Raw genomic sequence first — 26612 nt, forward strand, 5'->3', positions numbered from 1 at the left:
CCAGAAGGAGCCCCCAGACAGCAAACCCCACGACTCCTCCCCCCCACCACCGGGTTCGGGAAGAATTTCCTCAGAGAAGAGTGGGAGAAAAAACCTGTTTATTTAACAAGCAAGACACTCCCCAGCACAGGGAAAAAAAAACAACACCAGCTGACAAAAAAACTCTTTCACCGTTCTGAAGGGATGACAAACTCAGTCTCTCCGGCGAGTGGTCGCTCAGTTATCAGTCTCTGGCACTGGGGAATGACTGCTGCAGGTGACAGAATGCAGACTCCCGGTGTTTCTTGGGGTTTCCCAGGTCCCCGTCCAGAACAGGTTCAGATGGTATCCAGGAGAGGGAGGGGACGGGGTGGAAAAGAAAACAGTCCAGGGAAAAAGTTGGACTGCCTAGCTGAACTAACTAATAAGCAAAAAGCAAGGGCAAAGCGAAGGAAAGAAAAAAAGAGGCAGAAGCGAGCAAGCAGGCAAGCAAGCAGGCAAGCAAGCAAGCAAGCAAGCAAGCCGAGCTAAAACCTCTCCTAAACATAGACCATGGGGGAGGTGAGCCGGATGATAACAAGACAAAACAAAGCTTCACTTTCAGAGTCAGTCCTGGAAGCACAGGACATACCAAACATAATCAGAACACACGATTGGAGATACAAACACCATAACATCACCCTAGGACAGGTCCTTAACCACAGCAGAGACATGAGCCTGCACTGGGCCAGCCATCATACTCTCAAAATTCCTGAGCCTGTTGGCAACAGAACCCACTGTCACTTGGTTGGTATCAGCATTAATCATTGCAACAAAGGGGGTATATTGAGATGGGCCCAGGTTTGCCAGATTCCACAACCTCTGCCCTGTGCACCTGACCTTGTCAGGGTCATTGTCATGCTGTCCATCGCTCCCAAAGAGCACCTCCACTACTGCCACTTCTCTCAGCTGTTGGATCCCTTCCTCAAGGGTATTCCAACGCGTTCTCTGGTGGTGCTCCTGCATTCTCTCTCTGCGGACAAATCTCTCTCTCACACTCATTAAAAGTCGCTCCCAGAGGGAAAGGAGACCTGTCTCCCTTACAAATACTTGGTCCACACCAGAGTCCTGGGTCAAGGCTCCCAAATTCCTTGCCTCAGTACCATCCAGTTGCACACCTGTACCCATAAGGTCCCAGACCTGCAGTAACCAGGTTGTAAAAGCCTCACGGCCCCATCGTACAATGTCTTTTCGCAGGTTACAGAGACTCTCGTATGACAGGGACTCAGTGATGATCTCAACTTCTGGCTCCCCTGCTGGTTGTGAGGAGCCCCCTTCCTGACCCTTATTATCTAGGTGCCTTGTTTTCATCTTAGACTTCCTAGTTTCCACAGGGGTAACTGCTGTTGCTGAGTGCCCTTGCAGTTCAACTGGAACCTGGACAGATGTAACGTTTGTGGGTCCCACTGCTGCACCATCAGAGTCTCCCTCTTTAAGGCAGGGGGAGGGTTTCTCACCAGCTGGGGAGAGGTACTCCTTCAGCATCTCAGCTATCTCCTTCGCTAGCACCCCCACCCATTCTGGATGGTTCCTTTCCGAGGTGGGGTGTGGGGCAGGGTCAAACTCTGGGTTAATATCCCTAGTCTCTGGAACAGGGTCAGGCTCTGGGATAACATCACTAATCCCTGGGGTAGGTCTCAGGGTTGTTATCCAAGTCAATCTCCCCTTATCTCTGAATGTTAGATAGAACAGGTTTAACAGGGATATCAGCAACACTAGCCACAGTATAACGTCATTAGCATTTAAAGTGGATTTGAACCCCTTGAAGATTGGTGGGGTGAACTTCAAAAACCCTGTGATGGGTTGAGAAAAAATTTCACCTGCTGCCACTTCCTCACAGTAAGTACCATTATTGAAGTAGCCACAGAAACACACAGAGTGCGAAAGCTCTGAATCCATGTGGCCATCTTCCAGAGCAAATTAAAAATCCATGAATTCCTCAACTGATCAACCCACAAAATGAACCGGATAATAGCCACACTAACCTTCGTTATGAGACTCATGTTTAAAAAAGGGCTTGCAAATGGGAGAGATATAGCAGTGACCACATGGAGGCCAATCCAGGGTAAGCTGGACAGCATGGTGTAACCTACCAGAAGCTTGGGTAACTCAAGAACTGTTATTCCCTTTTCTACCCCTCTCTCAATGCCCTCAGGCAATGCTCCACGTTCTGGGCGCCAAAATCTGTCTTGGTTTGAAAGACAGGTATTTGCTAAGGAAAGGCAAGAGCCCCTTTCCTGAGATGTAGAGTGCAACCCCCCCCCCCCCCCCCCTTTTAATTATTTTAGTTTCAAATCAGAGGCCTTCAGGCAGGAGATGTGGGGATCGGAATAACGGTTCTTTACTGATATCTAACAAGGCAGAAAACAAGAACAGCTATAAAAATTGACAAGAGAACAGAACAGTATAACTCAGTTCCAGTTCCTTTTGGCCACAGGCCGTCTCCCTGTGCTCAGTTACCGGTGCTGTGGGCAGGGCAGGTCCCACGCTGTTGAAGAGGGCTGGAGTGATGGCTGCAGCGGCCCAGGGGTGAGAGGGATGGGGAAGCGACTCCCCATCACGGTGTCGGTCGTGGTGCTCAGCAGAGTGTCCGGAGGTAGTAGGGTGAGGTGGGAGAGCAGCAGAGCGATGTCCAACGGCAGGGAGCGTGGATCTCAGCACTGGGATGGCAGGGGAGATGCCAGATCGGAGCACCAGGGCGCCCTCTCCCTCCACGAGCCAAGCGAGAGAGGGTCCCAGCCCGCCCAGACCCCCGTCCCATCTTTCTTTTTCCAGTCTCCCCTCCTCTCCCTCCACCCACCCCCCTGCAAGAGAACATCATCTTATTGTTTTAAGGTGTAGCCACAACTACTTAGCATAACAGTGGGAGAAATTCCACAGAAAGACAAGGGAGCAATTCAACTCCCAACACATGGCAAGGCAGCATGCAAACATATTAACGATAAAGGCAATAAGCTTTCAGTGGAAGAGGTACTAGTTGAATGGATGATGCACACAATCCTGGCAGAGCAAGCAGGAATTTCATTACTGTGCTATGCTACTGGTTTAAAAATTAGCTACCTTCTGCAGTGACAGGCATTTTACAGAATAACAGCTCTCTAGTGGTGGCTTTTTAGGAAGAGGGAAACCAAAAATGACCTAATAGGAATAGATATAACTTAACTACTTCACAGATCTGCATAGTATTTACAAAGCAAAATAAAAAAGATATAGAATATGTAAGAAAATATGATCTGGGGTGAGGAGAAAATTTATGTGCTTAGTGGATTTGTTTTTGTTTGTTTGCCTTTTTTATTTAAATAACCCAAAACTTTTTGTAAGGGAACCATTAATTCACATATATTATAACAATGTGCTGCATATTGACTTACACGTGATGCATTAGCTAGTAAGGCTTCTATCATTAACTATTAATTTTCAAAGGCATGTTTCTTTGCTAACTGTACACAATCCTTTGCATATTCTGTAACTGCTATATAATAGAGCTATGCCATTTCAGGATAACAAAACTCAGGAAATCCAACTAATCTCAGCTGAAATGTAATACACTGCAAGAATACTAATTTCTCCCAAAGGAGAATCTTTGCTTTTCAAAGGTATTATTTTCATTTGTATCCCCATTTCAAATCAGAGAATCTGCCTGAATGTAGTGGGTTTGCATGGCCAAGATTTGGTAGCATGGAGGCGACAGGGGTGGTTTCTATGAGAAGCTGACAGAAGCTTCCTCCATGTCCAGCAGGGACAATCCTTGGTAGCTCCAAAGACAGATGTGACGCTGGCCAAGGCTGGGCCAATTAGAAATGGTGGTAACACCTCCATGATAACATATTTAAAAAGAAGATAAAAACCAAAACATTATGGCTCAGTTGTAATTGTGGCTAGAGAAGAGTAGGGTAAGAATATGTGAAAAGAACAACTCTGCAGACACCAAGGTCAGTGGAGAAAGACAGGGAGGAGGTGCTCCAGGCACCAGAGCTCGACTCCTCTGCAGCCCATGGTGAAGACCATGGCGAAGCAAGCTGTTCCCCTGCAGCCCATGGAAATCCATGGGGATGCCTATATCCACCTGCAGCCTGTGGAGGAGACCCACACTGGAGCAGGTGGATGCCTGAGAGGAGGCTGTGACCCCGTGGGAGGCCTGTGGAGAGAGGACCCCATACCTGAGCAGCCTGTTCTTGAAGGACTGCACCCCATGGAAAAGTGACCTACATTGCAGCAGTTTGAGGGGGACTGTTGCCCATGGAATGGACTCACATTGCAGCGGTTCACAGAGATCTGTTGCTTGTGAGATAGACTCATGTTGGAGAAGTTCATGGAGAACTGTCTCCCACAGGAAGGACCCCACACTGGAACAGGGCAACAACTCCTTTCCCTGAGCAGTAGGAAAAACAATGTATGGTGAACTGACCATAACCCCCATTCTCTGTCTCCCTGCACCACTGTGGTAGGAGGTAGAGATGGGAAGGAGGGAGGTTGTTTTTAAGGTTTTATTTTACTTCTCATTATCCTCTGATTTTGTCAGTAATAAATTCAATTCATATCTCTAATTTGAGCCTGTTTTGCCCATGACAGTATTTGATGAGTGATCTCTCCCGGTCCTTATTTCAACCCATGAACCCTTCATTATATTTTCTCTCCCCTGTCCAGCTGTGGAAGGGAGGCATAGAGAGGCTTTGGTAGGTGCCTGGCATCCAGACAGCATCCGATCAACTGAAAGTATGTAAAAGCAAAAACTTTCCTCTAAAATACTTAATTTTATTAGTGAAATGGTATCAAGGACAAGTATGCAAAGAACTTCTTTGCTCTATGCTACTTAGACATCATAAATAAGACAGTTTTAAGACACAGTCCTTCACGGTCTTTCTATAAGCATACAGATTTGTCATTCTTTGATCAAAATAAGCTGCTTACCAATCAACAGCATGTGGCTTAAATATCACAAAAATGAGTGTCTATACTTTACATGGTAAAGCATTTTCTATAGTCTTAAATATACACAGTCTCAAGAACATAAAATCCTATAAAATAAGAGTTATTAAGCATCTTACAATCAAATTGGGTTATTTTACATTCCCTGTAATATGCTTTTCTTTTTCTTTTTTGTTTTTGTGGTAAGAATTACTTATGCAAAGGAAAATAAAAAAAAATTGAAAGCAAATAGTCAATATGGTATTTTTTTTAACTGAAGGAAATAACTTCCCATGAAGTAAGGCAAGTAATTTGATTGTATTAAATTGTTTTTAAAATAATCTACTTGATTTTAGGTATAAATTTTAAAGGTATGACTCTTAAGAAATCTCACAATGATGAAACTGATTAAATTAGTTCAGAGAGCACAAGCCACGTTACAGAATCATAGAATGAACTAGGTTGGAAAAGACCTTTGAAATCATGAAGTCCAACTTATGACCTAACCTAACACCTCCTCATCAACTAAACCATGGCACTGAGTGCCACGTCCAGTCTTTTTTTAACCATGACCAGGGACAGTGACTCCACCGCCTTCCTAGGCAGATGACTCCAGCGCACAATCACTCTTAGTGAAGAATTTTTTTTTCTAACATCTAACTTAAACTTCCCTTTGCGCAGCTTAAGACTGTGTCCTCTTGTTCAGTCAGTGGTTGCCTAGAAGAGACTGACCCCCACCTGACTACAACCACCTTTCAAGTAGTTGTAGATAGTGATAAGGTCTCCCCTGAGCCTCCTTTTTTCCAGGCCAAACAACCCCAGCTCCCTCAGCCATTCCTAATAGGGCTTGTGTTCCAAGCCCTTCACCAGCCTTGTTGCCCTCCTCTGGATGTGTTCAATCATCTCAACGTCCTTCCTAAACTGAGGGGCCCAGAACTGGACACAGTACTCAAGGTACTCAAGAACTCAGCGTTTTAGCTTGACAAAAATATTTGGTTTGTCATTCGCTTCTTACATACTTTTTATTTAAAGAATGAAAAAAAGAATCTACTATATAACTCCTGTGTAAATTAGAACTTTTAAAAAAAATTATTTATCCCCTCAGCTTTGCATACAATTCCTTTTATATCACCCAACAGGTATCAGAGGTGATGATGGAGAGGTAACAATTAAGGCCATCCAAATGTAGATTAAATGTCTAAAGGGCTGTCTTTGATGCAGGTGATCAGAAAATGCTTCGTATTCAGCTATTGCTTTTGTACAGTGGTGGTACCCGAAATGCATCTTTGCTTTCACCTATAAATCTCTTCTAGTATTAAAAAAAAAAAGCAAAACTGGAGATTTAGTATTTTAACAAGTGAATAAAAAAAATCCTTCTGAGAAATAACTTGCATTCTTGTCTACAGTATTGTGGTATCAAATAGCAATAGAGATAATGTAAGATTTAGATGAAAATAAGTAATAGCACAAACATTTCTGGAAAATACCACATTAAGAAGGCACTAAAGCTTCTGCTCATGCTCCCATATTTTTTTAAACAAATAAGAAAAAATATTTTCATAATGGCACCTGTACTATTTGCAGCTGAACAGATACACTGCAGTACGGCTCAAAACAAAGTTGTAAGTTATAATATCATATAAATGTGCTCACTTCTGGAAGGACAAAAATAAACAAAAAATGAAAACAACCCCAAAATAACCCAGTTAGCTAACCTATTATCTTTAACATAGCAATGTTCCTTTTTGGAACAGAAAAGTATCATGCATTGTTCAAATACTTTAAAATAAATAATTATTTTAAGCATAACAGTAAGAAATTGTTTTAAATAAAACCCAATAATTTCAATCAGTAAGCAAATGAAAAATAAACCAGTCAGTGGGCATTTAACATAAGAACCATAAAACTGTGTTTATGTTTTAAAATCATTTTCATCTATAACAGAAGAAAATGTTTACATTTATGCACCATTTTGAAGCACATCAAACAGTGCACATTGAAGGTTTTGTGGATTTTTAACCCAGAAAGTCAACCAATACAAAATTGATGAGCAAGCAGAACTTTAAACAATCTTTGATGCATATATTCAGCTTTTTTATTGATAGTACAGGCTTACGTCTTTCTGTTTCTACTTATTTGTAACAGAAAATGGCAAAACTCAACATAAATCATTTTACAAGTAAGTACAGCCATCATGGAGATCCATGGATTTTCAGACATGAATAGTTCTGATGTCATTTGCTTTTTCAGAGTATAACTACTGGTCTGTGCTCTCTTGCTTTACAGCAAGAAATTGACACAGCTGTCACTAGAATTGGAAGTGCTACTAGTACTATCACCATGTTCAGGTTGATTACTTTGATATTTTTTTCCTTGTTCTGGGAAATAAAAAGCTTCAGATTTCATCCCTTAGTTGAGTCAGAGGTCCATTTTTTGCTTTAAACTGCCTTCATTTTAATTAAGAGGTTTTTGTCATTTGATGGACAGTTCCCATTCTGTTGTAGTTTGACTTCACCGATCCTTTCTGTATCTCTATTGCCAACTTCCTTGTCAGTTTCTGAATTCTGATCCTCTTCAGTGTGATCTTTGTCCTACCAAAAATAAAATTATTTTTTAAATAATTCCCTTAGCACTACAAGATATGACTTCCAACCAATTACAGGTATTTTGATTGCCTCAATTTTTACACGCCTTGTTTCAGCAATTTTCGGAATAGAGGTATCAGGGTTTTTAAAATTTTTAAATTAAAATTTTTTTTAAAGTATTTTTTTTAACCAGCTGAAGTTAGGCACTCATAATAACCTGTCACCCAAGAAATCATTGCCATAAAGTGATCTGTCTTTATGATGAATATTCAGGTAATACAGAACAAGCAGTATCATGGCACCTATGAGAAAAAGCTCCAGAAATCAGGACTTCAATATATTTTAAAAGTATAACAGAATTGCAATTTTTCTTTTATATTTTTTGTCAGGTAACTGATAAATTTTAAGAGAGTTCTCGGGTAAGACACTTAAGCATGTGGATAGAGTCACCTAAATCAGCTATTTTATAAAAGTTGAATAATTCTGAGTACCACAAACTACTCTTTAGAAGCATGCTGAGTTTTAAATTATAAGATTAAACATTTGAAGATGCTTCTTTTTTTAATCACACCACGTTCTATTTTGCAAGGGAAAAATCCCATACTACTGTTTCCTCAAATCTTCAGCTTTATTCCTGCAGAGTCAAATATGCAGTCCAGGACCAAAGCAACCAGGGAGAGGCTGAACTGCAGAATGAAAGTTTATTAAAAATCTTTTCAGATCAAGAGCCTGTGCTGGTTTTGGCTGAGATAGAGCTAATTTTCTTCACAGGAATTAAAAGATGGGGAAGGAGGAGGGGGGGGGCATTCTGAGCAATGGTGTTTGTCTTCCCAAGTAACTGCTACACATGATGGGGCCCTGCTCTGCTGGAGATGGCTGAATACCTGCCTGCCTGTGGGAAGGGATGAATTAATTCCTTGTTTTCCTTTGCTTGTGTGTACAGGATTTGCTTTCCCTATTAAACTGTCTTCATCTCAACCCACAAGTTTTCTCCCTTTTAGTCTTCTGATTTTCTCACTCATCCCATCAGGGAGAAGTGGGTGAGAGAGCAGCTGTGTGGTGCTTAGTTGTTGGATAGCGTTAAACCATGACACAGGCAAACTAACCCTGAACCCTGCTACTTAGTTATACAACCTCCTTCATGCCTGCCCATACAGATAGGCAGCCAGCCAACTCTTAACATATGGCACAGAACAGAAAAGAGAGAGAAACCAAGTGTTTCAGTAACCTATTCACACAAACTCTATCAAGTGGCAATACTTTGATAAAGAAAACAGGGGGAAAAGAAGGGTGAGGAAAAGAAAGATAAAGAAGGGAGGAAATTCCAATAATTGTTTCACTTGCAGCACTCCAGTGTTTATCACCTGGTCACACAGCTTACCTTCAAAGTAGTGGTGCTTTTGTCAGATTTCTCCTTTCCCTCTTTTTCTCTACTAATTTTTTTCTTGAAGTACTCCCTTTCTCCTCTTTCATTATTTGTATCTCTTTCTCTTTTTTTCTCTTTCTTGTTTCTGTTTAAGAAAATTTTTACTCAAATCAGAATTTGATCCCACAGCAACAAATGTACTACCAATGCATACTCTGACTGTACTGTACAATAAATTGTACAATAACTATGAATGTTGGTATCCTGGTTTGCTTTCTTTCAGAAAGGTTCAGTCACTTTCAAATAACAAAAATCCCTTCACAAAGACAAGGGAAGAGAGCTAAAGAATGCATGTGTTCAGTACACATGGTATTTGCAAAGGGCTAACAGATTTAAAACTCTCCAGTTGAAAGCATACCAAAGATCAAATCCATAAAGGGCTTTTTGGTCTGTTTTAACTTAGAACTCAATCATACTGACCAATGGAAATTATCTGAGACAACTAATGAAAAGGCAGTAAATCAATGAAAATACTTCCCAAATTGTTTTCAACATATGTATCTGCATTCCCTTTTGAGTGTTCTGTTTATTGAAAAATAGACCTTTTCCTTAGAAATGAAAATTACTAAAGCGCTTCTTCCAAACTAAAAAAAACAAAAACCAGAAGAAACACAAATTGAGTTAGCTCCTTTCATAACCGTGACCTCTATATCACATTTCAATTTAACAAAAATACTACAACTTTTTCCTCCTTTACTTCTCATTAACTTTTATGTTTACAGCAAACTGACCTTCTCGGAGAAGGAGTTTGTGAAGACTTCTTTTTGGTCGTTTTAGGAGACTTGGAGAGACTTCTACTCTTCCTTTTGCGCCTTTCTCTGGAGGACCAAGAAATTCAGGATCACCAAAGAAGAAAAATAATAAACTTAGCAACTGGATAAAACTCGAAAGCTCTTAAAATGATCTGACACAACTAAGTAAATATTCCTGAATTGAACATTATCTATGACTAATAATATATGAACCACACAAACAAAACAAAACAAAAAAAATCATATGTTTCAGTTTGATGGGAGAGAATGGAAGTGAGAATTAGGAAAAAAAATTGTGCCCTTCCTTTCAGATTTTAGTTTTATGCTTATCCTCACATGCTTGTACTTATATGTGATAACAATGGAAACATACTGAATTCACTAATCCTGTACTAAGTTTCTTCAGTCAGGAAAATAATACAATTGAATGAAAAGACACATTAAGACAAAAGGCATAAACTTGAGCAATACAAACTTCAAAGATTAACATTACAAGCTTAAGATCACTGGAATTCCAGTTCAGCATGACTGAAATTTAATTTCTGAATACATAAGCTAGCATTCATATTGGTTTAGTAGCAAGCAGTGCAAAATGAATCTCAACCTGTTGTCAAAATTAAAAGGAAAATGCAAATATCTATTGTTTTCCTAGCAGTCTGTTATAAATAACTATGTAGTCATTGTCTTTAGCTATTATTAGCTTTTGTAAATTATTTTGATATAGTGTAGTTTGTCAGCCTTTTATAGTTAATACCCTAATCCCTGTATAGATTGTATATCTTAGTGTGATAAATATATGTTATAGTTTAGACTTTCACAAAATATTAAAATAGAGGCTTTATACTATATATTATAACATTAACTTTTGCAGAAGTAATCATAGTTGCAAAATAATAACTAATGCCTTTATTTTTGTAACTGACTGACAACAGTGAAATAGCTAATGTTGATTGAAAGTACTTGTAAAAATAGCTAGAACATCTATATGATAAGATAGCATTGAAAAGAACTAGACAAATAACACCAACAGCACAAGGAAGAATATATCACTGACCCTTTGGCTATGAATAACTGTCAAACTAAGATAAAGAATTCTCAGAACATGTAAACTCAAAGGAATGTTTGAATATGTATAATATTCATTAATATACATTTGACCAATGCAATGAGAAAGTACATAAGAAGAGTTGTTATAGTTAATGGTGTGCTTTTGGCAAATTGCCAAAGCACCCCAGCACTAGACTTTGTCCCTTTTATCCCTTATTAAACTTTTAAAAATTTTAAAGAGTGAACTTTATTTCTCACAAGTCCATGCTCAGCAAACATATGCTAGTGTGTTCTATAACACAGTGAAGAGCTCTTAGTATTTTACAAAACAGCTGTTTTATACAGATGTATGAAATTTGATGAAGTTGCTGTTATGGGCTCTGATCTCAAATAGAACATAACAGAACATTAAATAACTGGTTTCAAACATACCTAGGCATATGTTAAAACAAAGTAAAAATTGAGTAAGTAAAAGTTTCATTCAACATAAACATACTACCTATCTATCTATCAAAGATGACTCTTTCCTATCACCTCTTCATAGGGCAGGAAAAGCAGACAGGAAGAACCAACAAAGACAACAGGGAAGTTAAAAACGAATTGTCAGGGCATTTTAAGATACAACACAAAAGTTACACTTATGCGTACCAGCTTTTGCAATTCCCACAGATTTTCTTTAATATTTAGGAAGGCCAAGAAAACAACAGTTATTAGATAAATTACAAAAGCATATATTAAGATATACCTAGTATCACTATTTGGATTCATACTCTGACAGTATCATCTAGCTTGATTTCCTGATGCTGCACAGGACAAAAGTTCATAATTATTTTTTTTAAGCAAGTTCTTAATTTGGATTAAATTTTTGGTAAACAAAAATATAAAGTGGCCTCAAAATCATGGAAAGAACTCCCACAATCATTGATCAGCTGTTCACTGGTTAACATGCACCTCATCTTGAACATCCTCGCATCATCACCTTTTTTCAAATGGGGACATTGGAAATTAATATATTGTTCTGACAGTGCTCCCACTTGGTCTACATTGAGTACATCCCCTTTATTTTGTTTTCCTGCATACATATCTGTGAGCAACCAAGTAAGTGCCCTAGTAATTGTGTTCCAACTTTAAACTGTTTATTCATTAAATCTAATTTTCAGTTTCTGCTTTTCGTATTTCAAGTTGAAGAACTTTTCTGACACTATTCCTACCTCTACATTACATTTGTCTATAAAAAGATTTTTGTGTGCCTGTTTTTATTCACACTCTTAAGGAACACTAATACATCAAAATTTAAAGAAAAATAGTTTGAAAAGTTTGATACTGATTTCATGACTCTAAATCATACACAAAACTAACATTCTTGTCTCAAAGGAAAAATTCCACAGGGTAATGACTGGAGCCAACTTCCTCCTGATTTAAGTAAAGTCCACTGGAAATCACTCCAAGATTTGCCTTAGACCAACATCAAGTCTAGTGGTGCTAGAATTTTTTGAATTCTGAGACAGACAGAAGCTTTGAGGCAGAGACATTTCACAACACCTGTCTCCGACTAGTAGTACTTGGAAGAATGGTGGTAGTGTGGAATAACTACCCCTCTACTTCATTCTTGTGAGTATTGAGTAATACATTCTGTGCAGGTAGCTCAGTGTGAAGCTACAGTGTGAGCTGCAGATTAAACTCTGGGTGGTGGGAAATAGCAGGAGCCCCAGGAAGAGGCTGTGAACTGGCACTGACCTTTTGCACAACAAAGGGCACAGGGACCTGTAGCACCAGCCAAGTGACCGGACACTCAGAGACACAGCAGGAGCTGAGGACTCTGCAGGAAGACTCCAGACTATTGTGCAGATAGACTGGAAGGATATAAAAGCCCAGGGATTCGGTTGCTCGGGGTCCCTCCTTGGAGGCACCAGCTTAAGCTGTTTCTGTGTTACTGCCCCATGAATAAATTGTTTTAAGGAATTAGATGTCTGAGACTGTGCTATGGGAAACCTGGGGTTGAGCCGGTAACAAAACTGTATGAGAGTGGGGTGTGTAAAAAACACAATAAACTTGCTTATCAACAACCTGGACAAAGGGATAGAATGTACCCTCAGTAAGTTTGCTGATAATACAAAACTGGGGGGAGTGGCTGATACACCTGAAGGTTGTTGCCATTCATCAGGACTTTGATAGTCTGGAGAGTTGGGCAGACAGAAACCTAATGAGGTTCAACAAGGGTAAGCGTAGGGTCCTGCACATGGGGAGGAATAACCCCAAGGACCAGTACAGGCTGGGGCTGACTTACTAGAGAGCAGCTCTGTGGAGGAGGACCTGGAAGTCTTGGTAGATGACAAGTTGACCGTGAGCCAGCAGTGTGCCCTTGTGGCCAGGAGGGCCAACGGTATGCTGGGGTGCATTGGGAAGAGTGTGGTCAGCAGATCGAGAGAGGTGATCCTCCGCCTCTATTCGGCCCTACTGAGGACACATCTGGAGTGCTGTGTCCAGTTCTGGGCTCCTCAGTACAAGAAAGACAAGGAGTTACTGGAGAGGGTCCCGTAGAGGGACACTAAGATGATGGGGGGGGTCTGGAGCATCTCTCTTATGAGGAGACACTGTGGGAGCTGGGCCTCTTTAGTCTAGAGAAGAGAAGACTCAGAGATGATATCATTGCTACTTATAAATATCTCAAAGGCAGGTGCCAAGAGAATGGTGCCAGACTCTTTTCAGTGGTGCCCAGTGACAGAACCAGGAGCAATAGCCATAAACTAAAACACAAGAAGTTCCATCTCAACATGAGGAAAAACTTCCTTATGTTGTGGGTGGCAGAGCACTGGAACAGGCTGCCCAGGGTGGTTGTGTATTGTCCCTCTCAGGAGACATTCAAAACTCACCTGGACACATTTCTGTGTAACCTGCTCTAGGTGACCCTGTGTTCCAGTGCAGTCTAGATCAATCCACAGCAGATTGTGGGGCTGTGTTTCCACCCCTGGGGCAGTTGGTTCCAGGTGTATTGGATGCCCCTCCAAGTGAAAGCAAACTGTGGCCTGCACTCTGCCACCAAAGAAATTGAGAAAAACCCATTAGTGATATCAGTTGTGGCACCATTTGGCTGCTTTTGATTCCAGCTCATATTGAAGTTCCAACATGTCTGGTACAGAAGCACTCAGAGGTGGTGTGACTTCATTCAGGCCACAATAGTCTACTGTCAGCCTCCATTCCCCATTAGACTTTCACACTGGCCATATGGGGCTGTTAATGGGTGAGTGGGTCCTGCTGATCACTCCTTGGCTCTCCAGTTGACGAATTAGTTAATGGATGGGAGTTACAGAGTCTCAGTTGGTGCGATATTGCCGCCAATGCACTGTCCTGGTAGCAATTGGTATTTGCTGGTCTTTATCCTGCAGCAATCCCACAAGAGGCCAGGCAGGGTGGATAACTGTTTGATCTTTTCTGTATTCACAGTAGCTACACCAAAAGCCCATCAATACCCTTTTGTATCCTTGAAATAACCTCTCCCGAGGTAGACGATGCCAAAGATACAAGGTGCCTCAGAGCCAGTCAAAATGGTGTACTTTTCCCATTTGTCCCCTGTTAAACTCACCTCAGCATCTAATACAGACAATTCCTGGCCTACCCCTGTCACTCCAGAAATGCAGATAGATTCTGCACTCCTGTGCCTTGATGGCATCAATGTGCACTGTGCACCAGTATCTACTAAAGCTTTATACTTCTGTAGATCTGATGTGCCAGGTCATCAAATATACACAGTCCAGTATACCCAGTCGTCCTTTTCCTCCTCCTGGCTGAAGGCAGGGACCCTCTGTTCCTGTTCCTGGTCAGAGTATTCACTGTCTGACCTTTGGGATGCCAGATCAAAAGTGTCCCTCACCAGGGTTAAAGGAAGTGATTTCAGATCTTTTATGTCTGGAAGATCAGTGATTGCCTTCTTGTCTCTCTGCAGCAACTACACGGAGTAATTTTGGATGACCCTTTCTTAACATCTCTCTTCCCTCTCAGTTCACAGAAACAGCCTCCCAGCTTAAAGGTAGGTTCACTATCCCACTTCCTCATGCCCTCCCTCTGATCATGCAAAAAGAACCAGAGTTCGCTACATGGCCTGAGCTTGGGACTTCCCTCTGACCAGAGCAGGAGAGGACTGATCTCTTGGGATGCCTTTAAAAGCTGGGGTGCTGGCTTGTAGGGATAAGGAAGCACCCAGAGTTTCTTCTACATGTCAGAGCCAGGAAGATGCCATCTCTACAGTTGGTGTATCCATTTGTGGATAATACAATGATACCAAGCTGCTGGGATATGATGCAGGGGGCTTTGAACCACCTTCCTCCATATGGCCATTGTGCAAGGGACATCCTCTGGATCTTTAGGGACTCTGGCACTTTTTAGATCACTATAGACGATTTCCAGCACTGCTACTTACCTTAAGTACTGGATACCTTTGTCTGTAGTGGTCCACTTCCCTGGGGAGTTCACAAGATCTTCCTTAAATGGCTATCTTGCCCTCACGCTTGAGAGAAACAATTTCCAAAGGCTGCAAATTGCTACTTCCTTTCCAACTCCTCTTTCAATTTCCTGATCTTTAGCAAGGGATCAGAGCTGTTGAGCTTCATGACATTCTAACTGCTGACTGTTGGTCCCGTTATCCCAGCACCAAAGCAGCCAAGCAGAAATCCGCTCACCTTGCTAGCAGCTGTAATCTTTTTGCAAGTCTCGAAGCTCTGATGAGGTCAGGGACCAAGTAACTTCAGTTTCCCATTTGATTTGCCTCACTCCTTTAAATTTCTTTGTTGAAGGGCCTGCCTCTTGATCTAATCCCTCCTTTCCTACCATTACTTCCTCTTCTTCTTCCGCCCTTACTAATCAGCAGTATGGATGTGCAACTTGCCTTTTCCATTTTTTTATTTTCACTACGGAGCAATTACTTGTAGTTGATGTGTTTTGAGTCCCTGTCTCAGCCATAGTGTCCTCAAATGCAGTTTGGATTCCTGCCTCAACTATAGTCCTGTGAGAGTATTGAACAGTGGCTCGGTGGGCACAGGCCAGGCTCTAGTACAGGGCAAGAAGCTGCTGGTTTTCATGGGGGTAAACAAAGCATCCTTCTATCAGTTGACAGGTAAGATTATTAGCGTTGCTTACCTGTTTGGGTGTAAAGTCTCACGCGATGGGAGGTGATAACTACCCTAGGAACCTGCCCAAATTCTTCCACGAACCCTGTCACTCAGGAACTGGATGCCTCAGGGCCGATTTCAATAGCTCCTCACCTAAAGGTTGTTTAATCTTACACCAAGATGATGACAGATTGCATGAATTCCATAGCGTACCAACAGTATTAGCTAATATTATTAATAGTATTAAACAGCTTACATAACAATGAGCAGAGACCATGGAAGTCTGCAGTATGAAATCATTCACATCCACCTTGGGCAGGGAGAAGGAGCTGCATTCACTCATCATAGTTTGTCTTGACATGTTCCCAAACTCAGCAAAACAAAGTGATAAGCAGTGCAGCTGACAAACACCGTGTCCCACATAGGAGCTTGCTACTTGATAACTACTATTTACCATTTACTATAGCATATAATATATATATGTATAACTGCCTTTATCTTATCCCACATTTGGGTGCCAAAAGGACTGTAGTGGTTTGACCTTGGCTGGGTGCCAGGTGCCCAGTAAGCTGCTCTATCACTCCCCAGTGGGACAGGGGAGAGAATAAGATGGAAAACAACTAGTAGTTTGAGATAAGGCAGTTTACTAAAGCAAAGGAAAAAAACAAACATTTGCATGCACGTAAGCAAAGGGAAAAGTTAATCTCTACTTCACATCAGCAAGCAATGTTCAGACACTTCCTGGGAAATAGGGCTTCAGCATGAGTAGCAGTTGCTCCAGAAGGCAAACACTGAAGAATAACGAATGCCCCCCTGTTCTTCCTCTCTCCCTTAGCTTTTGTATCTGAGCTGACGTCATAAGGTATGTAATATCCCTTTGGTTAATTTGGGTCAGCTGGTCTGGTTGTGTCCTCTCCCAGGATCTTGTCCACTCCCAGCCCCTTGATGGGGGGAAGGAATGTTAGAGGGACAGCACTGCTTAGCAGTAGTTAAAACACTGGTGTGTTATCAACGCGCTTCCAGCTACCACTGCTAAGCACATCATTGTGAGGGCTGCTAAGGAAAAATGAACTCTATCTCAGTCAGATCCAATACACCCTGAGTTGGCAGGAGGGTTGGACTAGTGATCTCCAGAGATCCCTTCCAACCCTAACGAGTCTGTGATTTTGTGTGGGGTGTCAAGCGGGCCATCCACAAACATTTGTTATATTAGGTACGGAGCCACTGGTCACAATGTTGCTTGGTCTGTTCACGTGGTTGTGGTACCTCAGTTGTGGAAAGACCAAGACAGCAGACAGATTTGAAAGACTAGAGAGAGTTAGACAGAAAATGTCCCATGCCCCATCAATATGGACCAGAGTCTGCTATTGGGAGCAAGCATCCCCCTGCTCGAGAGAGAGGGTACACACCACGAGGTAACCTGTGGTTTTACCTGTGTGACCACAGAGAGGACATGAGGAAATGGGATGGAAAACCCACCTCTGCCCTAGCAGCATGGGTACGTGAGTTGAGAGGAAGGACAAGCACTGCAGGAAATTCTTCAAGGATAAATGTCACTCAAGTTTCCAGTGAGCAAGTCCTCAGACAGAATAGAAGGGATGATTTTACTTCTGATACTCTTGAAGGGACCTCCAGGTCATATTTACCAAGAAGTGAGAAACGAGTACTATGATCAGAACTAGAGGGGCACTGCCTCCAGCCAGGTGGAGGAAAGGGACAATTGGATCTGTTTGACTGTGAGGATCCAATGGCCTGGCTCATCAGACCCACAAGAGTATAAGGCATTAGTTGACATTGGTGCACAGTGTACCCTGATGCCATCAAGATATTTAGGGGCAGAATTCATCTCTATTTCTGGGGTGACAGGGATCCCAACAGCTGACTGTACTGGAAGCTGAAGTGAGCCTGACAGAGCAAATGGCAAAAACACCCCATTGTGACTGGTCCAGAGGCCCCTTGCATGCTTCACACAGATTACCTGAGGAGAGGGTATTTCAAGGACCCAAAAGGACATCACTGTGATTTTGGGATAGCTGCTATGGAGACAGTGGAAATTAAACAGCTGAATACCTTGCCTGGGCTCTCATAAGACCCTTCTGCTGTGGGACTGATGAGGGTTGAAGAACAACAGGTACTGATCCCTACCACAACAGTGTACCATCAGCAATACTGCACTAACCAGGACTCCATGGCCCCCGTCTGTGAAATGATTCATGAACTGGAGAGCCAGGGAGTGGTCACCAAGACTCACTCACCCTTTAATAGTCCTCTACGGTCAGTGCATAAGTCCAATGGAGAGTGAAGACTGACAGTAGACTATAGTGGCCTGAACAAAGTCACACCACCGCTGAGTGCTGCTGTGCCTGACACACTGGAACTTCAGTATGAACTGGAGTCCAAGGCAGCGAAGTGGTGCCACCATCAACATTACTAATGGATTTTTCTCCATTCCTCTGGCAGCAGAGTGCAGGCCACAGTTTACATTCACCTGGAGGAGTGTCCAGTACACCTGAAATCAACTGCCCCAGGGGTGGAAACACAGCCCTTCCATTTGCCATGGACTGATCCAGACTGCACTGGAAAAGGGTGAGGCTCCAGAACACTTGCAACACATTGATGATATCATGTGGGGCAACACAGCAGAAGTTTTTGAGAAAGGGGAGAAGATATTCCAGATTCTGCTGAAGTCCAGTTTTGCCATAAAGAAGAGTAAGGCCAAGGGACTTGCTCAGGAAATTCAGTTTTAAGGAATAAAATGGCAAGATGGACATCATCAGATTCCAATGGATGTGGTCAACAAAATAGCAGCTATATTCCCACCAACCAGCAAGAAGGAAACACAAGCTTTCCTAGGCACTGTGGGTTTTTGGACGATGCATGTTCCAGAATACAGTCAGACTGTAAGTCCTCTCTACCTTCTGACAAGTTGGGTGCTGAACAAGAAGCTTTTGAACAAATTAAACAGAAGATTGTTCATACAGTAGCCCTTGGGCCAGTCAGGACAGGACAAGATGTGAAAAATGAGCTCTACACTGCATCTGGGGAGATTGGTCTTTCCTGAAGCCTCAAGCAAAAAGTACCCAAGAAGACTTGAGGATGACTCCTAGGGTTCTGGAGTCAAGGACACAAAAGATCCAAGGCCTGTTACACTCCAACTGAAAAAGAGATACTGGCAGCTTATGAGGGGATTGGAGTGTAGCTGTAGAAGGAATTACAGGCAACCTCACCCCTGATAAGTCACAGTTGTACTAATTACCAAAGAAGAGGAACAGCCTTGCCCTTAATGGGTTGCAGCTGTGACTGAGATAAGTGTGATAAAAGGAGTGGGTTGGCTAGTCAGGGAGGATCGTGGAGGTAGAGGAGTCCGATGGAAGACTCCAGAGAGGCACAAAGAAGAGTGTTGCTATAGTAAAAGGTCTGCTATGAGGTCAGTCTGGGTTTGATGGAGTTAGAGCCTGCTGTTGGAGCCTGCAGTCATAGTGGAGCTAGGTAAAAGCTTGTAGTTAGAGGCAGCAAGGAAATACTTTCAGTCATAGTCCAGCAGGAACTAGCCAGTAAGCAGAGTCTGCAGTTGGACCCTACAGTAGGACCTTGCTATAGTCAGTCAGGATGGCTAAGCTGTAAGGAAGAATAAACTGGGAGCCTTTTCATGTTGTTAAATGAGTGTGTCTTGGCTCATTTCTACCCCTAACGAGAGGTCTGCTGCAACACTGGAGCTGCTTCAGAAGTGATTGGCACTGAAGCACAGCTCCTCCTGGTACCCTGACTGCCAGAGCTCGGCTGGATGCTCAGAGGGAAAGTCCCTGCAACACATCATGCCACTGCTGCTACCTGGAGTAAGTGGATTGCTCTGATCACACAGCGAGGTTGAATAGGAAACCCCAGTCACCCAGGGATCTTGGAAGTCATGAACTGGCCCAAAGGTGAAAATCTCAGACTATCGTCAGAAAAGGAGAAGGTAAAATGTGCAGATGAGGCCCCACCATATAATCAGCTACCAGAAAATGAAAAGCAATAAACTGTCTTTAATGATATTCCCACCATATTGCAGGGATACATTGAAAATGGAAAGCTACCATATGGAGTCCTATACATCAAGTTGTGGAAGCTATTGAGGGATAAGGTGGATCAAGTCAGGTTGCAGATGTGAAAGATATATAGCTGGCTTTACATATCAGTGAATAAGAGAAATGGCCAGCACTCTACCTCTGCACTGACTTGTGGATGGTAGCAAACATTCTGTGGGAGTGGCTGGATCAATAGAAAAAGACCAATTGTCAGCACAGAGGTAAACCCATCTGGGCTGCTGAATTATGGCAAGACATTGCTGCCCAGATAGAGTTGCCAGTAAAAGTACATAATATAAATGCATATGTACCCAAGAGTCAGGCTACAGAAGAACACTGCAACAATGGACAGGTGGATCAGACTGCCAAGATTAAAGCATCTCAGGTGGATCTGGACTGGCATCATAAGGGTGAATTATTTCTGGCTTGGTGGGTCCATGACACCTCAGGTCATCAGGGAAGAGATACAACATACAGATGAGCTTGTGACTGAGGAGTGGACTTAACCTGGGAGATAGTGTCCATAGTTATCCATAACTGAAACATAAGCTGTGATCAAGCAGGCCAAGCGGGTAAAGTCCCTGGTGGACAATGGTCAAAACATGTCTAGGGGGAGGCCTGGCAGATTGATTATATTACACTCCCAGAGACCCATCAAGGCAAGCACTATGTGCTTACAATGGTGGAAACAACCAATGGATGACTGGAGATGTACTCTGTGCCTTACGCCACTGCCCAGAACACCATCTTGGACCTTGAAAAGCAAGTCCTGTGGTGACATGGCACCTCAGAAAGAACTGAGTGAGATGATGGGACTCATTTCAAAAATAGCTTCATAGGCACCTTGGCCAGAGAGTATGATACTGAGTGGGTGTATTATATTCCCTATACATACAATGGACTGTTAAAAACCACATTGAAAGCAATGAGTAGTGGGACCTTCAAACATTGGCATCTACATCTAGTGAAGGCCACCTGGTTAGTTAACACCTGAGGCTCTACCAGTCAAGCTGGCCCTGCCCAATCAAAAACCTCCACATACTGTAGAAGGGGTTAAAGTCCTGTGATGCATATGAGGAATGTGTTAGAGAAGAGTTTGGATTAGTCTTGCCTCAAGAAAAGGCAAACCCATGCATGGGATTGTTTTTGCTGAAGGATCTGGGTGTACCTTGTATGTAATGCAGAGGGATGGAGAAATACAATGTGTACTTCAAGGGGATTTGATTTTTGGATGACAACAGTCTGTAATGTTGAATTGTAGAATACTGGTTGCTGAATGACACTGTATGCCATAACTACCATGGACAATGAGTATGGACTGCTCCACATACACCAGTCGTGAGTTCCTGATGCAGCTTGCAATCAGCCAACAGCACACCAGCCCTCCTGCCCTGGAGGGCATCTAGGATGGATAGAACCCACAGTCATGGACTAAATGAACTCAACAGACATCTTGGAGGGACGGCCATTAACTATGGAAATTATATTTGTGCTTGTGTATATTTATATATATGTATGTATATAGTTAGAAGGTGTAGATTAAGGGGTGGATAATGTCCTGGCTCCAGCCAGGATAGGGTTAATTTTTGCACTAGCCAGGAGAGGTGGTTAGTTTATACCACCTTGTTGCTGGGGGTGGGGGGAACTGGGCTCCATGGTGAGTAATCAAGAGTGGATCAGTGAATCATTTGCCTCTTATACATTATTAGTATTGCTGCTGTTACTGTTAGGTTTTTTTATCTCATTGCTGTTTCCAGGAAACTGTTCTTATCTCATCACATGATCTTTGCCTTTTGTGCCTTCAGTTCTCCTCTCCAGCCCCTGTAGGAAGGAGGGGGAAGGGGGAGTGAGGAAGCAGCATGTGGTTTGTAGTGTTTCAGTGGAAACACAAAATTGGGAAATACCATTCCTAAACCATGACAGAGGGGACGCAACTAGGACAGCTGACCTGAATTGACCAAAGGGATATCCCATATCATATGGTGTCAGCTCAGATATAAAGGCTAAGAAAATGGGGAAGAAGGGGGAACATTCCTTATTTACAATGTTTGCCTTTGTGGAAAGATGGCTGGGGATAAAATTAGAGGAAAGTGAAAAGTTATATTCACATCCTGAAAGAAGTTATAAACAGTATGGAAATTATAGGCTAAAATACAGTTGCCACTCCCTGGATAGAATGCAGTTGGCATGCTTGAGACCACTATGCTATGATAGTTCCCCACACTCACAATCTGCAACCATAGCACCTGCTAAAGACAATGGAATGGAGAGTGGAACAGGGTGGAACGGAATGGAGACACTGCAGCCAGGCTCTGTTGAAATCCTTACAGGGAGGAGAACTCAGTAAACCAAATAGCACCAGTCAACCAGGGAAGATAGGAAAAGATGTCCTGCTGCTGAGCCATCAACTGTGTTGAAATTGCTCTCCTCAGATGAACTTCCTTCATTATAGCCTAATTGTAATATTAATGTATACCACCATCCCACAGCTACCTGCCTCCAAGGTATGGCCACATCTCACTGGGCATGTGCTCTATAGTTTTTTGACTGTATCTTTAAAAGCAAAGCAACAGAATTTTACACTAATCAGTAACAAAGGTATGTATGACAAGAGTCACTCAAGCTCCACCTAAACAAAGAAATAATATAAAAGTAAGGGGAGAATGAGAGAAAAGTTAGGGAAGACTCCATTGTAACTGTTGGGATTGGTCGACAGGCTGAACCTGTCTTCTTCCCCATAGGGATGCCTATCGGGTAAGAACCGTACTCTGCATGCTGAATACTTTTATTGGGGATGAGAGCTTGTCTGTGTATTGCTTTGAATATGTTTTTTGCAGTCAGGTACTATCACTGATAATCCTTTGAACCTTAACCTGTCACAATTTTATATTAATAAAGAGTGTTATTCCATAAACTGTTAGAGTCCTTCACGGGCACTGGCAGTGGGTAACATACTCAAATAAAGGGGGAGACCTGTTGAGGGGTCTCCCTTATGCTGTTGGTGTGTTTCCCTGGCTAAGTCAATTGAGTCACCCTCCAATCCAGTTGGACTGTTCAGTGAAGGGTCCCCCTAACAGGATGCTGACAGAGTGGTTGGGCACCGGGGTCTCGGCTTTCCTGGGGCACTTACAGACAAATTAAATACTAAGTGTCCCCACACTAAGGGTTGAGGAAATCTCCCTTTTTCATGTGACAGACGTCCAGAGCAACTGCTACATGTGCCCTGCTTCCCAGGAAGTGGCTGGATGGGAAGTAGAGAATAATTTTTTTTTCTGTTTGCTTGCGCACACAAAAACTTTCACTTTTGCTTTAGTAAATTGCATTGTCTCAACCTATGAGTTGTTTTCCATCTTATTCTCTCTTCCCTGTCCAGCTGAGAAAGGGGAGTGACAGAGCACCTTAGTAAGCATATGGCATCCAGCCAAGGTCAACCCACCACACCCATAATGGTAATTGGTGAGTGATCTCTCCCCTTTCTTATCTCAACTCATGGTATTTTTCTCCCCATCCAGCTCAGGAGAAGGAGCAATAGAGTTGCTTAGTGAGCACCTGGCATTCAGCCTAGGTCAATCCAGCACAATTAATTATCTAATTCAAGACTCCTGATACATACATGCAGAAATTGTTGTTTTCAAAGCTAACAGAACTACCTCTACTCTATGCAAGTATTCAACCCATGAAATAATGTTAACAATGCATTCAAATAAGAAGCTGTGTATGTTTAAAGAAGCCACAATATTTTGCCCGTAAAGCTCCAGAACAGCATGGAGATTTCATATAACCCAAACAGAATGTTCAGAAACCATTACAGCTTTTTCTGCATTATATGAACCATGAACTCCTGAATTTTGAGGACTATGAAAAATTTGCTTTTGTCCAGGGAAGTGATATGTAGTACTTTTCCCAATTCATCCAGCATTTCATTCTCTCAAGGTAACAGATAAAATTTTCTATCTAAATTTGTCACATGATATTATTGAACTCCATAATTGCTGAGATATTTGGAAAGCATCTGAACTTAAGTTAGCTGCTATGCTTTTGAATATGCTTGAGTTAGTCCAGTTACAGAACTTATAATCAATCTCAGTCTCCTTTTGCTAGATTGAATTTACCCACACTTCCACCCAGTTTACCCTCCCTCACAGGCAAAAACAACAGCTAGATTAACCACTGTTTTCCTGTTTACTATCAGCATGGTTAAGAAGTGTTAACTTTTGCTTATATCTGGACATTTAATCAACTAAACAAGGTATCCTTATTTTTCAACTGAGATACATACATTCACTTGCTGAATGGTTAGTCAGCCAAATGACATGCTTGCTTCCTGCTCTTCAGCCATCTAGCCAAGAAAATTCATTGCTCGCCATCCTTAAGGTAGCCAAGTGGCAAATACTACCACCCAACTGTTCATAAACCCAACAAATTTCATTACAGACCAACACTGTACAGTGTGTAAGTAATGAAGAAACTATGTACCAGTGACTCAAACTTTCAATAGGACAAAGATGGTGTTTAATGTCCCTCTATCATAACTTTTGGATGGCTCCAACACAGTGAAATGGCATAAGAACCATCTGATTACTGTCCTCAAGGACTATACTATACAGTTATGTAAAAGGCAAGTATCAGTTGTTCAACAAGAAACTTTTCCATCAAGCATCATATAGAGCTCTTTGTAAAAATTTTATAGGGAAATCTAAAAAATAGAAAGAATACAAATTGAATTAGTAAGTGGCATGGTGTTGGAGGTTGAATTAAGCCCTTTTCTTTCAGTGGAATTTTCTCCCATTGTTATGCTAAGTAATTGTGGCTACACCTTAAAACGACAGGTAATGTTCTATCGTAGGGGGGTGGCTGGAGGGGGAGGGGGGTGGGGAACCGGAAAAGGAAAGGTGGGACGGGGGGGCTGGAGCTGGGCTCTCTCTCTCTCGCTTGGCTTGTGGAGTGGGAAGACAACCTGGGCTCTGCTCTGGCATCTTCCCTGCCATCCCAGCACTGAGATCCACGCTCCCTGCCGTTGGACATGGCTCTGCTGCTCTCCCACCTCACCCTACTATCTCCGGACACTCTGCTGAGCACCACGACCGACACCGTGAGGGGGAGTCACTTTCCCCATCCCCGCTCACCCCTGGGCCGCGGCCGCCATCACCCAGCCCTCTTCAACTGCGCGGGACCTGCCCTGCCCCCACAGCACCGGTAACAGCACAGGGAGACGGCCTGCGGCCAGAAGGGACTGGAGCGGAGCTAGACTGTTTCTGTTGCCAATTTTTATAGCTGTTGTTGTTTTTCTGCTTTGTTAGATACCAGTAAAGAACTGTTATTCTTATCCCCATATCTCCTGCCTGAAGGTGTCTGAATTGGACCTAAAATAATTAAAAGGGAGGGGGGTTGCACTCTGCATCGCAGAAAAGGGGCTCTTGCCTTTCCTTAGACCATACCTGTCTTTCAAACCAAGACACATGGTGATACTGATACATAAAAATTAGGATGTGCATTTTACATGGTATGTTACTGTATTGACAAGTCCAAAAAAGCATTAAAAAATTCTAAACAAACCTGCTGGAGCTACGAGATCTTCTTGAAGAGCTATAGCTTCTTGGGGGTGTTCTGGATCTCTTCTCTTTCTTTTTTTTATCATCTCTCTCTTTTTCTTGCTCCTTCTTCTCTTTCTTCTCATCTTTCTCCATTTCTTTGTCCTCTTTTTCCCCTCTGTCCTTATCTCCCCCCTTAATCTTCTCTCTATCCTTCTCCCCCTCTTTTGTAACATCATCTTTTTCCTTGTTCTGGTCTACCACTTCTCTGTCTTTTTCTTTCTCCTTCTCTTTGTTCTTTCCCCTGTCCTTGTCCCTGTCTCTATCCCTATCCTTGTCTCTAACTCTCTCTCGATCTTTATGCCTCTCTTTCTCTCTCTCCTGGTCCTTCTCCTTGTCCTTATCCCTGTTTCTCTCTTTATCTCTCTCTCTTTCCTTTTCTTTGTCTCTGTTCCAGTTTCTCTCCTCTTTGTCTTGGTCTCTCTCCTTTTCTTTGGCCTTTTCTTTTTCCTTGACCTTTTCTTTGTCTCTTTTCTTGTCTCTGTGAAAAGCCAAACACAAATCCATTAATAATTTGAACTTTCCAATAAAAATTACAACTAACTCTTTAGCATACATTAATTGTTCAAGACAAAATATATGTTTCTGTTGAAAAATAGTAATTATTGTTGAAAAATAGTAATTATTCAGAATTTTCATTTGTCACCCCTGTTCACCATGTGGGAGAGGCTATACAGATAGGAAAAATTTGGAGACCAGATTGGGGAAGAGGGGGCAAAAATAAAATCAAACTGTGATCGTCAAAGTGACATCATTACACTTTGAAATAATATGTATTTTCACCTCACAGCTACGTTACCATACATACATAAATTTTCTACATTTTATCAGGAGTGAGACAAACTCTACAATTTGTAAATCCATTCTTTACTAAATATGTGTACATGTAAAATGGACTGCAGATTAACCACCCCCATGTGAATAATGACAGCTGACTGGACTGAAGTCTCTATTCTACAGTGTTCTCTCACAATATGTTTTAACTGCTTGGAAATCCAACATCAATTAATACAGAGAAACAAAAAAACTGGGATAAAATTTCACCACATTCCCTCAAAAGGTAAATGTAAGGTAAAAAACTCCATCAAGATAATTCAACTATCTGTAATGCCA

General features: G+C 42.2%; 1 protein-coding gene and 1 pseudogene across 6 annotated transcripts in view; both read right to left on the reverse strand.

The window, feature by feature from the left end:
- Positions 1-4752: 4752 nt before the first annotated feature.
- Positions 4753-26612, reverse strand: part of LOC148220385 (uncharacterized) — a 97063-nt gene continuing 75203 nt past the window's right edge. For 3 of the 6 annotated variants that reach the window (XM_088155428.1, XM_088155427.1, XM_088155432.1), the window contains 4 exons: positions 25465-25980; positions 9669-9755; positions 8893-9022; positions 4753-7517 (listed from right to left, as the gene is read on the reverse strand). In XM_088155428.1, the coding sequence (XP_088011554.1) occupies positions 7365-7517; positions 8893-9022; positions 9669-9755; positions 25465-25980 (886 nt within the window). In that variant the 3' untranslated portion in view covers positions 4753-7364. Of the gene's footprint in view, positions 7518-8892; positions 9023-9668; positions 9756-11384; positions 11411-13609; positions 13770-25464; positions 25981-26612 lie in introns of those variants that run through there. The other 3 variants (XM_088155429.1, XM_088155430.1, XM_088155431.1) reach the window with 3 other exon arrangements.
- On the reverse strand, positions 13777-24742 carry LOC148220386 (uncharacterized; annotated as a pseudogene).

Source organism: Sturnus vulgaris, chromosome W, assembly GCF_052056855.1.
Source record: "Sturnus vulgaris isolate bStuVul1 chromosome W, bStuVul1.hap1, whole genome shotgun sequence".
Classification (NCBI taxonomy): domain Eukaryota; kingdom Metazoa; phylum Chordata; class Aves; order Passeriformes; family Sturnidae; genus Sturnus; species Sturnus vulgaris.